Here is a 16611-nt window from a genome sequence, read left to right as displayed (position 1 = left end):
ATGTAGCAGACACTATGCTTCATCCTCATAGCAGTGCTGTGGAGTAGGTGTCACTATTGTCATTCTACAGACAGGGAAACAGATTCAGAGGAGTTGAGTGTATTTTAAAGTCACAAGTCATTGGCAGATTCAGGATTTTCAAAACCTGGGCCTTTAACTCCTGTGTACATATTCTTTTTTTTTTTTTTTTTTTGAGATGGAGTCTTGCTCTGTCACCCAGGCTGGGGTACAGTGGCACAGTCTCGGCTCACTGCGATCTCTGCCTCCCGAGTTCAAGCGATTCTCCTGCCTTAGCCTCCCGAGTAGCTGGGATTACAGGCATGTGCCACCATGTCTGGCTAATTTTTGCATTTTTAGTAGAGATGGGGTTTCGCCATGTTGGCCACGCTGGTCTTGAACTCCTGACCTCAGGTGATCCACCTGCCTCAGCCTCCCAAAGTGCTGGGATTACAGGCATGCAGGCATGAGCCACCACACCCAGCCTCTTCTTTTTTTTTTTGAGACAGAGTCTCGCTCTGTCACCCAGGCTGAATTGCAGTGGTGCCATCTCAGCTCACTGCAACCTCCACCTATCGGGTTCAAGCGATTCACCTGTCTCAGCCTCCTGAGTAGCTGGGATTACAGACGCCCACCACCACGCCCAGCTAATTTTTGTGCTCTTAGTAGACATGGGGTTTCTCCATGTTGGCCAGGCTGGTCTCAAACTCCTGACCCAAAGTGATCCACTTGCCTCAGTCAGCCTCTTAAAGTAGTGGGATCACAGGCATGAGCCACCGCGTCCAGCCCTGTGTACATATGCTTCTTTTTTTCTTTTTTTCTTTAAGATGGAGTTTCGCACTTGCTGCCCAGGCTGGAGTGCAATGGCCCAATCTTGGCTCACCACAACCTCCGCCTCCCTGGTTCAAGCAGTTCTCCTGCCTCAGCCCCACGAGTAGCTGGGATTACAGGCATGCACCACCATGCCTGGCTAATTTTTTTTTTGTATTTTTAGTAGAGACGGGGTTTCTAGATGTTGGCCAGGCTGGTCTCAAACTCCTGACGACCTCAGGTGATCCACCCGCCTCGGCCTCCCAAAGTGCTGAGATTACAGACGTGAGCCACCATGCCTGGCCACCCAGCCATATTCTTAATCACTATCCCTACCATACTGTGTGCCCAAGTATAAGAATTTGGACTGCCTAGGATGTTCATCCACACATTTTCTTTGTTCATCAAAGTCTTGCTTTGTGTAAACTCCTGCTTAAATTCTTGGATACGAGGAAGCTCAGATTAATGATAGTTCATTGTCTAGTGGGGAAAATAAACATGAAAATGGATCTTTAAATATGGCATGATAACTACTGTCATAAAGGTTTGTATCAAGTCCTGTGAGAGCGACTGTGGAGATTCAGCCAAGGAGGTAATGTTTGTGCAGAATTTAAGTCATAGGAGATGAGAAGTTGGGAAGGTTGATGTCTTAGGGGAAGACTGCAGAAGATTGGAAAAGGCAAAAATGAATGACATTTATGCAGGTTTAGAGGTGAGGAAAAGCATTCAAGAATCTAGTGAGCTGTAGAGGTATAGATGGTGGGAAGGTAGATGCAGGAACCTCTGGAGGTTTTTTAACTTTTTAAAATTTAGAGACAGGCTCACATGTTGCCCAGGCTGGAGTGCAGTGGCTTTCACAGGCACAATGGTAGCTTACTACAGTCTTGAACTCCTGGACTTAAGCAATCCTCCCTCCTCAGCCTCCCAAGTAGGTGGAACTACAGGCACACACCATCACACCTGGCATCAGAGGTTTTTAAGAAGAGAAGAGGCTGGAGGCAGTGGCTCACACCTGTAATCCGAGTGCTTTAGGGGGATCACTTGAACCCAGGAGTTTGAGGCTACAGTGAACTATGATGGCACCCTTGCCCTCCAGACTGGGTGACAGAGTGAGACCCAGTCTCTTAAAAAAAAAAAAAGGAAAAGAAATGCAGTCAGATTTGTGCGTTGGAAAGGATAATTCTGGATTAGCGGAGAGAGGCTAGCACCGGTGGGAGACCAGTTATGGGAGGAGGCTCACTTACCAGTCTATGTAAGGGATGAGTCGGATGAACTGCAGGGTGTTGGGGGTGGGGACAGAAGAGCAGGAGGGGATGGAGAGAGCCAAGAGATTTAGGAAGAGAGCAGATGGACTTGGCGACCGATTAGATGAGAGTGGGAGGAGAAAAGGTTTGAAAATAACTAAGGTTTGGCCGGGCGCGGTGGCTCAAGCCTGTAATCCCAGCACTTTGGGAGGCCGAGACGGGCGGATCACGAGGTCAGGAGATCGAGACCATCCTGGCTAACACGGTGAAACCCCGTCTCTACTAAAAAATACAAAAAACTAGCCGGGCGAGGTGGCGGGTGCCTGTAGTCCCAGCTACTCGGGAGGCTGAGGCAGGAGAATGGCATAAACCCGGGAGGCGGAGCTTGTAGTGAGCAGAGATCCGGCCACTGCACTCCAGCCCGGGTGACAGAGCGAGACTCCATCTCAAAAAAAAAAAAAAAAAAAAAAAAAGAAAAGAAAAGAAAATAACTAAGGTTTTGAGCTCAGACATCTGACTGGATTGTGATTCCAAAACAGTGGTTACAGAAAAAGGAGCAGATTCTGCTTTAGATATGGTGATTTCTAAATGTTTACTGAAATTGGTAGCAGTTTATCTCAGGTATTTTTTGCCTCTCATCTCATGAGCATTCAAGGGGAGAAGTGCAAGACCAGATGTTTGATCAGTAACTGACGGGGTTTCCCTTTGCCCACTGCTTCCTTGGGTCATCAGGAGTAGACAGAGGTGGACCTCAGCCCACCTGGCACGTGTGTTATCCCCGATAGCCACGGCCCTTCAGGTGGCTTGCTGAGAATGCACTGTTTAGGGGCCAGAACCTTGTTGAGACTGGAGGCCTTCACTTCCTGGCAGACATGCTGCTGTGTGCAGAAGAAGCTGCCCAGTGTGAGATGGCAGAAGAGCACCACAGGCACAGCCAGCTGGTAAGAGCCCTGCATCCTGGCATGGCTCCACTCGGCAGCCTTGCTTGGGTATCCACTCTTGGGGTACCCTGACCCCTATCACCTTCATTAAACGCAGTCAGCTATGGGTGAGTTTTAGTCATGAAACCCTCCTTTCATTGTAGGTGTCCCTGTTTTCATTTTGAATTACAGGTGCTAATGGTGTAGGGTCAGAGGGGTTTGGAGCTATAAAGGAACCTCAGAGATTTAGTCCTGAGCTTTTTTTTTTTTTTACATGGGAAAACCCCTTTTGAGTGGCGGAAGCCTCATCTATAAAATAGGTCAAAGTAGCCATGTTGTGGTTGAAGCATGTCAGGGAGTCTGTCCCTGTTCTACCTGCTACTGTTCCCTTCCCTTGCTATACGAGGTGGTCTTCGAATGTTTTCAGGAGCCTGTGGGGCTCCACAAAGCACAGTATGAAAACCCCTAATCCAGTCTGATATCTTCACTTCTGTCTCAGAAAATTGAAGCCTAAGGCTTGGGGAAATATGGGCAAATCAGCTTTGCTTAGCCAATTTGTGAGGCATTATTATTTTTTAGGGATGGGGTCTCACTATGTTGTCCAGGCTAGATTCAAACTTCTGGGCTCAAGCAATCCTCCCACCTCAGCCTCCTGAGTAGCTGGGACTATAGGTGTGTGCCACCATGCCCACTGTTGAAGCATCATCATTATTATTATTATTATTATTATTATTATTATTATTATTAGAGTACTCTGTCACCCAGGCTAAAGTGCCATGTTACAATCATAGCTTGCTGCAGCCTTGAACTCCTGGACTCAAGTGATCCTTCCACCTCAGCCTCCCAAGTAGCTGGGATCACAGGCACATGCTACCATGTCCAACTAATTTTTTAGATTTATTTTTATTTTATTTTATTTTTTTTTGAGACAGAGTCTCGCTCTGTCTCCCAGGCTGGAGTACAGTGGCGTGATCTCGGCTCACTGCAAGCTCTGCCTCCGGGGTTCACACCATTCTCCTGGNTTTTTTAGGGATGGGGTCTCACTATGTTGTCCAGGCTAGATTCAAACTTCTGGGCTCAAGCAATCCTCCCACCTCAGCCTCCTGAGTAGCTGGGACTATAGGTGTGTGCCACCATGCCCACTGTTGAAGCATCATCATTATTATTATTATTATTATTATTATTATTATTATTATTAGAGTACTCTGTCACCCAGGCTAAAGTGCCATGTTACAATCATAGCTTGCTGCAGCCTTGAACTCCTGGACTCAAGTGATCCTTCCACCTCAGCCTCCCAAGTAGCTGGGATCACAGGCACATGCTACCATGTCCAACTAATTTTTTAGATTTATTTTATTTTATTTTATTTTTTTTTGAGACAGAGTCTCGCTCTGTCTCCCAGGCTGGAGTACAGTGGCGTGATCTCGGCTCACTGCAAGCTCTGCCTCCGGGGTTCACACCATTCTCCTGGGTTCATGCCATTCTCCTGCATCAGCCTCCCGAGTAGCTGGGACTACAGGTGCCCGCCACCATGCCCAGCTAATTTTTTGTATTTTTAGTAGAGATGGAGTTTCACTGTGTTAGTCAAGATGGTCTTGATCTCCTGACCTCGTGATCCACCCACCTCAGCCTCCCAAAGTGCTGGGATTACAGGTGCCAGGCCTAATATTTTAGTTTTTTATACAGAGTCTCCCTCTGTTGGCCAGGCTGGTCTTGAACTCCTGTGCTCAAGCAGTCCTCCTGCCTCAGCATCCTAAAGTGTTGGGATTACAGGTGTGAGCCACTGCACCTGGCCTTTTAGGCTTTATTGATGGAGCTGGATCCAGGTCCATCCTGGCCCAACCCCAGCCCTTCCTTTCACTAAAGATTCCTTCTTCCATTTTAGCAGCACTGCATTTATAATCATATAAATGTACGCACTGAGCCCATATGGTAAACAAACAAAAACACAAAACCACCACGGACAAAAAGTCTGTCTTTTTCTGACAGGCAACAGTTGATGTTTACCTTGGTCTGTAGAATTGTCGTGTGGATCATGGGGTTCTCTCCTGGTGTGGGTGTGTTTGTTCTTGTGCAGTATAGATGGACAGCAGGGAGGGTTCAGCAAATATTTATTAAGTGCCTGCTGCGCAGGCTGGCTTGTGTTAGACTCCCAGGTGAATCTCAAAGTAGAGAAACACTCAGGGAAATAACAGCTATGAGAAGCTGTGACCACGCTTCTCTCCCCTCATTTGAGGCGCGGTCTGCCTTCACCTGCTCTTGGTTTACAGACGCTGCTGATTCCAGTCCTTGTAATCAGTTGTGTCCTTTCTTTGCACAGTATTTTTGCTTTAGAGCCCTAAAAGACAATGTGACCCACGCCCATCTCCAGCAAATAAGAAGGAATCTCGCTCACCGGCAGCATGGTGTCACGGTGAGGGTTGTCGTCTGTATCAAGGGACCTCTCCTGATGGCCATTCTCTCTTGCTCTTTTTTCAGTCCTGCCAAATTAAGCAGAACTCTTTTTAAAAAGACTTTCGTGCTTCAAGATTTGTCCAGACTATCAACTCTAAAACCTTAGTTTGCATTTTCTTTCTCTCTCTCTCTTTTTTTTTGACAGAGTCTTTCTCTGTTGCCAGGGCTGGAGTGCAGTGGCACGGTCTAAGCTCACTGCAGCCTCCGCCTCCGAGGTTCAAGCGACTCTCCTGCCTCAGCCTCCTGAGTAGCTGGAATTACAGGCGTGCGCCACTACACCTGGCTAATTTTTGTATTTGTAGTAGAGACGAGGTTTCACCATGTTGGCCAGGCTGGTCTCAAACTCCTGACTTCAGATGATCCGCCCGCCTCAGCCTCCCAAAGTGCTGGGATTACAGGCGTGAGCCACTGTGCTCGGCCTCTTTAGTTTGCATTTTCCTTGGTAATCCCTACCTATTGATAGAAAAACTCTTATTTTTGCCTTGTTTGATCCCTTTTTTTTTTATCCGTTTGCTAAGAAAATGGATAGTTGACTCAAAGTTGAGGGACTTTGGATTTTAACCTTGACCTAGGGGATGTAGTGACACAAACACATTTTCTTTCTCTGCTTATTTAGAGGCAGGGTGTTGTTCTGTCACCCAGGCTGTAGTGCAGTGGCTAACTGCAGCTTCAGCCTCCCAGGCTCAGGTGATCCTCCTGCCTCAGCCTCCCAAGTAGTTCAGACTAGAGCTATAAGCCACCACACCCAGCTAATTTTTGTATTTTTTATAGAGACGGGGTCCCACTGTGTTGCCTAGGCTGGTCTCAAACTCCTGGGCTCAAGTGATCTGCCCACCTTAGCCTCTCTCAAAGTGCTGGGATTACAGGTGTGAGCCACTGTACCCAACCCAAATACACTTTATTTATTTATTTATTTATTATTTATTTATTTATTTATTTATTTATTTATTTATTGAGACAGGGTCTTGCTCTATCGCCCAGGCTGGAGTGCAGCTGCAGTGGTGCGATCTCGACTCACTGCAACCTCCGCTTCTCAAGTTCAAGCAGTTCTCATGTCTCAGCCTCCCAAGTAGCTGGGATCACAGGATCACTTAAACTTTATCACCTTAACCATTTTTAAGTGTACAGTTCAGTGGCATGTACATCCTCATTGTGCAATCATCATCACTATTCATCTCTAGAACTTTTTCATCTTGCAAAACTGAAGCTCTGTACCCATTTCCTCTTTCCTCAGCCCCTGGAAACCACCATTGTAGTTTCTGTCTCTATAAACTTGATTATTCTAGAGACCTCATAGGTGTAATCATACAGTATTTGTCCTTTTGCAGCTGGCTTATTTCACTTAGCATAATGTATACTTTTTTAAATGATTGCCTGTTTTTAAAAAAAGGACAGGCCAGTTATTTTGTATATACAATTTATTTTTTATTATAATATTTCTTTTTAGAGACAGGGTCTCGCTCTGTCATCCAGGCTAGAGTGCAGTGATGCGATCATAGTCATTGTAGCCTCATCCTCCTGGGCTCAAGAGAATATCCTGCCTCAGCCTCCTGAGGAGCTAGGACTACAGGTGCACACCACCATGCCTAGCCTTGTAGAATTTTATTGTGGGGTTTTTGTTTGTTTGCTTTTGTTTTTGTTTCTGTGGTTTTTTTTTTTTTTTTTTTTTTTTTTTTTTTTTTTTTTTTGGTTGTTGTTTTGAGATGGAGTTTCACTCTTGTTGCCCAGGCTGGAGTGCAATCATGTGATCTCAGCTTACGGCAACCTCCACCTCCCGGGTTTAAGCGATTCTGCTGCCTCAGCCTCCCAAGTAGCTGGGATTACAGGCATGTGCCACCACGCCCGGCTAATTTTGTATTTTTAGTAGAGACAGGGTTTCTCCATGTTGGTCAGGCTGGTCTCAAACTCCTGAGAACTCGGGTGATCCGCCCACCTCGGCCTCCCAAAGTGCTGAGATTACAGGTGTGAGCCACCACACCCGGCCCAATGTTTTATGTTCTTGATTTGTCTGATTGTTTCCTTTTGATGTCATTTAATTTTGCTTTAGTCTACATGGTTCCTATAATCGTTACATCTAAGGACTTGTTTAGATTGAAATTAAACATTTATGCAAGACTACTTCATAGGTAGGAATATGCAATAAAATCAGTTTTAATTTCCAAAATGACTTTCCGAAATGTCCTTGTCTTCTGTGAGATTAGGAATAGCTTCTTCATCTAGATTTCCATAGACTGGAAGAACCATCTTTTTGCCTTTTATGTTGGCCCAGAATAGCTCTATAGTTCAGCCATCATTAATTTGTATGCCCAATGTATGTTGGCTGCTCCTAACTGAGGTAATTCCTGCTTTGGGGGAGCTCACAGTCTGTTGGAGTAAGGATTCACTGTTTTACCTTTCATCTCAGTAAATTTCCATTTCCTTCCTACCGTGCTTTAGCTGCTGCACAGGTTCTGGAACCTCTGGCAGTCTCAGATTGAGGAGAAAAAGGAAAGAGAGCAGCTCCCCTTACTGCGTGCTGCCTGGGACCACTACAGGTAGGGACTCTGGCTTCATCCCTGGCTCTCAGGGACTTTGTGCCTCTGACTTACTGTTTTCCAGGAGTAATCGCTTGCCCTTCTATGAGTTAGTGTGGCAGATTCAGAAAGGCCTGCTGACGTGGAGGTCGTGCTATAAACCGTTTGTTGGGATTTTGGCTGATCAGATGGGAGATAGAATAAGCATATGTGCATCAGTTCTTGGCCACCATAGTCGGAAGTATGTGCCTGGTCGCTCACTGCCTTGGTCCTACCGGCATCAATATGTTCACAAGTTAGAATTCATGCATTACTAGTGTTTTTTTTTTGAGACGGAGTCTTTGCTCTGTCGCCCAGGCTGGAGTGCAGTGGCGCGATCTTGGCTCACTGCAAGCTCCGCCTCCTGGGTTCACACCATTCTCCTGCCTCAGCCTCTTGAGTAGATGGGACTACAGGCGCCTGCTACCACGCCCGGCTAATTTTTTTTTTGTATTTTTAGTAGAGACAGGGTTTCACCGTGTTAGCCAGGATGGTCTCAATCTCCTGACCTTGTGATCCACCCGTCTCGGCCTCCCAAAGTGCTGGGATTACAGGCGTGAGCCACCGCGCCCGGCACTAGTGTTAAAGAGAAGGGTCAGGGACATTTGTGACTCGGTCTTAAAGTGTGCAGGGAATGTTGTCAATATTTTAGCGCTAGTCATTCAGTTAAAATAAATAAAACACTACATTTCTGTGAGGACAACTCAGAATGTATAGGGTGGAAAGTATAAAGGGAAAAATAAAAGTTGCCTGGTCCCCTCCCTACAAGTAGGAGTAAGATCTTACTCTGCAGAGCAAGGAAGTATGAACTTTCTTGCTGCCAGAAATGTTCAACATGTCCTCCCTTTCTTTGCTCTCCCCTTTCCCTCCATGCACAGTATAATCAACTTAATTTGCATAGTTTATGTCCAATTTTGAAGCATTTTTTAATGAGTTAGAATTCCAGTAATTAACTGACTCATTTAGAGTTATCAGGACATATTATTCCAAACCCTGGTTTACAAAACCTAGTGTGAGAGGCAACATGTCATGGACCCCCAGACTTTGGCCATGAAACCAGAAAGTTCAGGATATCTAGGGGACTTCATACATATTTCCTAAACTCCAGAGCTACTGTGCTTTTGGTGGTCTAATTAGGTTTCACAAGAAAGTTGTCAACATTGTAGGCAATCCACAGTCCAGAATCAGAGGTTGACAGATGTTACATTAGATACCAGGTTCTTATTGCCCTCTCTCCTAGAATGAAACTAATAAGCCCATGGGGTGCCTTTAACTCACAGGAAGTAACTGTACCCGATTTACCTGCCTTAAAACAAAGTTTTAAAAACGTGATGTTCTTCCTTTTGTTTCAGGATAGCACTGCTGTGCAAGTGTATCAAATTGTGGCTGCAGTATACTCAGAAGAGGCGGTACAAGCAGGTATGGAGTACTTTTTAGCAGATTGCTCTCCTGGCTTACATTCTTGGACCCATTTGCTTTGGAAAGATTCTTGGAAAAGACCTATGCCAAGAAGTCTTGTCATTCTTCTTTGGAAGATAGGGTGTTGAAAAAGCTCAAAGGCATTTCTTCCAGTTTCCACCTCTGATATCAGAAAGTCTGCGTAATTCCCATTTCTTATCTGCTATGAAAATACAAGTTCTCTCTGAAAGTACTGAGCTCTTATCAGCCATTCACATCTTTACTCAAATTCATTTAGTCTCTGAGTTAGCCAGCCCATCACCCAGTGGGACCTGCAAGAGATACACGGAGAGGTGCAGAGCGTAAGTGCTGCATCCCAGTACTAAACAGTGTGAGACACGTGTCCCCGGAGGTGGAGGATGTGAGGTCAGGACCACAAATAAGTAAAGGCAGATTGAGAAAGATAGATTCATTCAATTTAAGAAATACTTACTGAGCAACTGCTGTGCCTCAGACACTGCACTAAGCACTGAGGATACAACCGTGATACAAAGTCAACAAAATTCCTGCTCTCCCAGGGCTCATGCGTTAGCACCAGAGTGACAAATAAGTGTGACCTTACAAGCCCATTCTGCCAGTTGGGAGTACCTTCTGGAATGCTGAACTGAGAAGGATTTCAAGGCCATGTTGACACTCACTGGGAAAGGGTTCAATTGATGGTGTCTGCCATTGTGAGAAGTGCCCCCTTTTTGGTCATCTCTGGAGTGTAACAGAGGAAGACACAAACCAAACTCCTCCCAGTTATTTTCATGCTGCCCACCCTACCCATACCTCCATCTTCTGCTGGAGTCTAAGAGGCGAATCTTTAAATTCACCTGTTAGCTAGTTCCCTATAGTTTGGGGATAGAATCCAAATTTTTAGCAAGGCCTACAAACTCCTTTGGGAGCTGGTTCCTGTCTGTTTCTCTCCCCTTTTCTGTTGCCACTCTGTTCCTTCACAACTGCACTCTGACGGCTTAAGCTGCCAGTGCTTCCCTAAAGGTCCTCTGTGCTCTCCTGCTTATCTCTCCTGCTTCTCTTTGTACCTCCAGTTCTCAATTTCACACTCCTTTCCAGCTCAGATGTAACCTCCTCCCCCAGGCCAGTCCACCTCCACCCCTACCCCTGAGGCATGGCTTTATCAGAATATTCATCTTGTGGTTGTTCACTGGCTTCTCTTTCCTCACAGGCTGTGAAGTCCTTTAGAGTACAGCCTGTCCCTTTTTCCTCCTTAGCCCGACACAGTGCTTGGCATGGGGTATGTGCTAATATTTGGATGAATGAATGCACAGACTAACAAATGAACTGCCGTTGATTTCTTTAGAGCTTTTTTCCAAGGATGATATCAGTTGGTAGAGCTTGGATGCTGTAGGGCATGGCCTCTTTTTGCGTCACTCTTGCCTCCCACACTTAGGAAATGCTAGAGTCACTGCATTCTTTGACATGCCTTTGGATTATGTTACTGGCTTTGAAAAGACATTGCCACTTGTTATCTTAAGTTCAAGTAATGCAAGTTCACCAGAATGTAGGAAAGCCTTTCAGAAAAAGACTGAGTGTCAGAGTTGAAAGGTTGTATTTATTCAAGGTGGAAAGCTGAGGGTCTCTTTTATTTCCTTCCTGGAAAACGAGCACTCTCCTTGACACAGGGGCCGAACACTGGCAGACAGTCTGGGGTCAGCATTTTCATCTCTCAGCTGATCTAGCATGGCCTGCTTTCAAAGGTGTAGCAGGTCTGAAAAATAAGAAGAGCACTGCTTAGTCATTCCTAAACCTTTAGCTAACAATCTGAATATCACCTCTCGGTATAGGTATCCCAGGAGCATGTCAGTTCTTTCTATTCTTAGACAAGATAAAAATATTATTTTTTGTGGGTTTCTTCCTTTTGAAAAAGTAACATACAGTCAGCCCTCTGTATCTGTGGGTTCCACATCCGTGGATTCAACCAACCATGGATAAAAAGTATTCAGAGAAAAAAAGAATGGTTGTGTCTGTACTGAACATATACAGACCTTTTTTTCTTGTCAGTAGTCCCTAAACAATATATAAACAATATAGTATAACAGCTATTTACATAGCATTTACATTGTGTTAGGTATTATGAGTAATCTAGAGATGTATACAGGAGGATCGCCTAGGTTATATGCAGATGCCACATCAATTTTTTGTTGTTGTTGTTGTTAGTTTTTTGTTTTATTTTGTTTTTGAGACAGGTCTCACTTTGTCACCCAGGCTGGAGTACAGTGGCATGATCTTGGCTCACGGCAGCTTCACTCTCCCCAGGTTCAAGCGATTCTCCTGCCTCAGCCTCCCAAATAGCTGGGACTACAGGTGCAAGCCACCATGCCCAGCTAATTTTTGTAATTTTTTTGTAGAGGTGGGGTGTCGCCATGTTACCCAGGCTGGTCTCAAACTCCTGAGCTCTGCCTGCCTCAGTCTCCCAAAGTGCTAGGAGTACAGGCGTGAGCCACTGCACCTGGCCTGCTATACCATTTTATATAAGAGACTTGAGTATCCATGGATTTTGGTATCTGAGAGGGACCCTGGACCAGTCCCCCACGAATACCAAAGGATGGTGCTCTGCAAGATGGTGAATTGTTTGCTAACTGTTGAAGCTGGGTGGTAGGGTAATAGGTATTCATTATACTGTCAGCTTCTACTTTTGCTTGCATTTGAAAATGCCCATTAAAAAAAAAAAAAAAGGAAAGAAAAGCAATGTGTAGATATTATAGAGAATTTAGGAAGTATAAAAAGACATGAAGAAGAAAAAATGAAACCATTCATGACATTTAATGGGTAAAGCTGGTATCTCTCTTCCTCTGTGGGGGTAGGAGTGTATGTACCCATCTATTCATATACATATACATATGCATACTGATCCAGTTATCTATTGCTGTGTAAAAAATCACCCCAAATTCAGTGGTATAAGACAACAACCATTCTATTATGCTTTATGGATTCTCAAAGATTGAGACAGAACATTATGGGAATGGTTGGTTTCTGCTCCAAAATTAGCCTCAGCTGAAAAGATTCTAACGGCAAGGGGTTAAAATCATCTAGAAGTTTCTTCATACATCTCTAGATCCTGGACTAGAATGACTCAAAGACTGGGCTCAACTGGGAATGTTAGCCAGAGAACCTGTATACGACCTCTTTGTGAGGCTTGGGCTTCTTTGCAGCATGGTGGCCTTGGGGTAGTCAGCCATCAGAGCTTCAAAATGAGTGTTCCAGAACAAGTCAGAAGCTCTGTGGCTCTTTATATAGCCTCAGAACTCACATAGTGTCACTTTTACCATGCCCTATTCGTCAGAGCAGTCACTATCCCAGCCAGATGCAAGGGGAGGAAACATAGATCACTTCTCAGTGAAGGAAGATCAAAGAATTTGTAGCCGTGTTTTTAAAACCTCTACACATGTTGGCCGGGTACGGTGGCTCACACCTGTAATCCCAGCACTTTGGGAGGCCAAGGCAGGCGGATCGTGAGGTCAGGGTATCAGGACCATTCTGGTCAACATGTTGAAACCCCGTCTCTACTAAAAAGTACAAAAAGTAGCTGGGTGTGGTGGCACGTGCCTTATAGTCCCAGGTACTTGGGAGGCGGAGGCAGGAGAATCGCTTGAACCCGGGAGGCGGAGGTTGCAGTGAGCTGAGATTGTGCCACTGCACTCCAGCCTGGCAACAGAGTGAGACTGTCTAAAAAAAAAAAAACCTCTACACATGCATATATGCTTTTTCCCCCCAAGTTTTGGATCATGGAGGCATATACAGTGTATTCTTACGTCCATTGTCTGTCTTACCTACTGATGTATCAGTAAAATAGTAGACTTTTATAATTACATAAATGTGTATGACAAACACTGTAAACAAAATCAAAAGATAAATATTGTGGAGTGGGGAAATATTTAGATTTATAACACGTGACAAAGGACTAATAAATTGTTTAGGTTTGAAAACCCTATACATATCAGTGAGTCGCATGCTAACAGACAGTGAAACAGGTAATGGGTATGAACACCTAAGCCATGGGGAAGAGAGAGAGAGAGAGTGTGTGTGTATGTATTTGCAGAAATGTTTAACCAATGTTTAAGTGAAAATTTTTTCACCTCTTTCATTTTTCTTCTAGCATATTGGCAAAGATAATAATTTTCATCTTTTCTCATTTTATTATATAGGAAGCAATCCTCCCACAAGAGTGTAACCCTGAAAGGTCATATTTAAAAAAAAAAAAAAAAAAGTTAAGTGCAATGGTCATTCTTTGTTTTACTTCAGCTGCTACAGGCCAGAGCGGATGGTCATTTCCAGCAGAGAACCCTGCCTGCTGCCTTCCACACGTGGAAGAGACTCTGGCGATGGCGCCAGCAGGATAGTGTCCTCAATGCAAAAGCAACACGTTTGCACAGGTATGCTGCTCAGCTCCTGTCTGCACTGGGGCAGGTGTCTCAAATCTAACTCTGCCAATCACGCAGCCCATTTGCTGTGCTTTTCGGCTTCCCAGACCTCAGGCCCTAGTACTTCCTGGATTTTCGATAATGTGGGCTCATTGATTTCATCTAGCAGGAAAAGACAAGATAGTATTTCCCCTGGGAAATCTTTTGTCCATCTTTATTGCAAGGGCTTTCAAAACAGCCTGTTTCATCATTAGCCACTGAGAGCTCCATTAAAGCAGCTCATTAGCTTTCCGGATCAGAGCATGGTAGACCTTGCATCACCTTGGCAGACATTCTTGAGTGTCATTTCCCCGAAACACTTCATTCCTATTCTGCTAAACCTGGCTTTTTGAAGTCTTGAAATTATAGTCATCAACAAAACTACAAAGGTCAGGCCGGGCGCGGTGGCTCACGCCTGTAATCCCAGCACTTCAGAAGGCCAGGGCAGGCCGATCACAAGGTCAGGAATTCAAGACCAGCCTGGCCAACATGGTGAAACCATATCTCTACTAAAGATACAAAAATTAGCCTGGAGTGGTGGCATATGTCTGTAATCTCAGCTACTTAGGAGGCTGAGGCAGTAGAATTGCTTGAACCCGGGAGGCAGAGGTTGCAGTGAGTCAAGATTGTGCCATTGCACTCTAGCCCAGGTAACAGGGCAAGACTCCGTCTCAAAAAAAAAAAAATTAGAAAGCTCAAGGAGCAGAGCTACATCTTTTTAGTTCCCACAAGGGGCAAACTTGCCCACAGCAGGTTCTTAGTATGTGGTGAGACATAAGGAAGAAATTATTATTTATTTATTCATTTTTGAGATGGAGTCTCATCCAGGCTGGTGTGCAATGGCATGATCTCAACTCACGGCAAATTTCACATCCTGGGTTCAAGCAGTTCTCCTGCCTCAGCCTCCCAAGTAGCTGTGATTACAGGTGTGCGCCACTATGCCCAGCTAATTTTTTGTGTCTTTAGTAGAAACAGGGTTTCACTGTGTTGGCCAGGCTGGTCTCGAACTCCTAACCTTGTGATCCGCCCACCTTGGCCTCCAAAGTGCTGGGATTATTGGCATGAGCCACCACGCCCGGTCTGTAATGAAGAAATTATTAATCACTAACTGTATGTCTGCCACTGTGTTGGGCATTGTGTGATGGAAGACAGAAAACAAATAAATAAACTCATTCTGCCCATGGCATCATTATCTTCATTAATAATTTCCTTTTCACAGCCATCCTGAGAGATCATGTTCAAAATGATAATTGGTAACACAGCTAGTAAGTGGCGCAGCCAGGGTTTAAATTCACATCTCCAGTTCCAAAGTCCAGGTACTTTCTTCTTGATCAAGAGGAAGAGCTTTTTGATGATTTTGTAGGAGGGTGAAATTTTTGTGAGGAGATAAGATTGACATACAAGAAACAACTGAGAACTAATTCAAGAGAATAGATCCATGTGTCCCCAGTCATGTCAGCCACAAGTTCTTTCAGCGCTCAGAGCTAGTGCCGAGGGAGGCTGAGCATGGAAGTATCTGGGAGAGGCTTCCTGTGAGTGAGAGGGTGAGGATGGTGGCTGGAGTGGGCAAGATGGGGAGGCCCAGACTGAAGGGATTGGGCTGACCCTATAGATAGATATTCAACAGATATTTGAGCAGGTGCATGGAACTAGTAAAGTGACAGTTTTGGAAACCTTAAGTTCAGTGTACTTTATCTTAGGACAGAGAGGTGAGATGGAGGGGCATGCATTGGGAGAAGTTGCAGTCATCTTAAATCTGGAGAATTTCAGGCCAGGTGCGGTGGCTCATGCCTGTAATCGCAGCACTTTGGGAGGCCGAGGTGGGTGGATCATTTGAGGTCAGGAGTTTCAGACCAGCCTGGCCAACATGGTGAAACCCTGTCTCTACTAAAAATACAAAAATTAGCAGGGTGTGGTGGCGCATGCTTGTAATCCCAGCTACTCTGGAGGCTGAGGCACAAGAATCGCTTTAACCCAGGAGGCAGAGGTTACAGTGAGTTGAGATAGCGCCACTGCACTCCAGCCTTGGACAACAGAGTGAGACTCCATCTCGAAATAAATAAATAAATACATAAATAAGTTAATTAATTAATTAATTGCCTGTCCATCTATCTATCTGGAGGGTTTTGAATGCTAGTTTGAGATTAGCCAAAACTCTGGGTTCCTTAGCATGAAGTCCAGGGAGATGGTTTTAGGTGGTGGCCACGGGGAATATAGGCTGATGAAAGGACAACTCTTGTCTCTTCCAGCTTCTGCAGACAGAGCAGCTTTGCCTTTACGTAGGTCCTATATTGTGGGCTGGTATAAGATTCTTTCAAAAAATAGCTGGCTTTGGCCGGGCGTGGTGGCTCAAGCCTGTAATCCCAGCACTTTGGGAGGCCGAGACGGGCGGATCACGAGGTCAGGAGATCGAGACCATCCTGGCTAACACGGTGAAACCCCGTCTCTACTAAAATACAAAAAAACTAGCCGGGCGAAGTGGCGGGCGCCTGTAGTCCCAGCTACTCGAGAGGCTGAGGCAGGAGAATGGCGTAAACCCGGGAGGCGGAGCTTGCAGTGAGCTGAGATCCGGCCACTGCACTCCAGTCCGGGCCACAGAGTGAGACTCCGTCTCAAAAAAAAAAAGCTGGCTTCAGGCTGGATGCAGTGGCTCACACCTGTAATCCCAGTACTTTGGGAAGCTGAGGCAGGCAGATCACCTGAGGTCAGAAGTTCGAGACCAGTCTGACCAACATGGCAAAACCCCATCTCTACTAAAATATAAAATTGGCCA

The 16611-nt window shown here is 45.3% G+C and overlaps 1 protein-coding gene across 22 annotated transcripts in view; it reads left to right on the top strand.

Moving 5' to 3' along the window:
* Nucleotides 1–16611, top strand: part of SFI1 (SFI1 centrin binding protein) — a 122235-nt gene that overhangs the window by 77125 nt on the left and 28499 nt on the right. For 19 of the 22 annotated variants that reach the window (XR_001884854.1, XR_001884856.1, XR_001884855.1 and 16 more), the window contains 5 exons: nucleotides 2922–2992; nucleotides 5292–5384; nucleotides 7862–7959; nucleotides 9330–9396; nucleotides 13681–13811. Coding sequence is in view for 19 of the 22 variants with exons in the window: in XM_017868956.1 (XP_017724445.1) it covers nucleotides 2922–2992; nucleotides 5292–5384; nucleotides 7862–7959; nucleotides 9330–9396; nucleotides 13681–13811 (460 nt within the window). In the remaining 3 variants the exon portion in view is untranslated. The remainder of the gene's footprint in view (nucleotides 1–2921; nucleotides 2993–5291; nucleotides 5385–7861; nucleotides 7960–9329; nucleotides 9397–13680; nucleotides 13812–16611) is intronic. The other 3 variants (XM_017868971.1, XM_017868970.1, XM_017868960.1) reach the window with 1 other exon arrangement.

The sequence above is a fragment of the Rhinopithecus bieti genome, unplaced genomic scaffold, assembly GCF_001698545.2.
Source record: "Rhinopithecus bieti isolate Rb0 unplaced genomic scaffold, ASM169854v2 scaffold_4666, whole genome shotgun sequence".
NCBI classification, from domain to species: Eukaryota; Metazoa; Chordata; class Mammalia; order Primates; family Cercopithecidae; genus Rhinopithecus; species Rhinopithecus bieti.
This window is presented reverse-complemented; position numbering and strand designations above follow the sequence as displayed.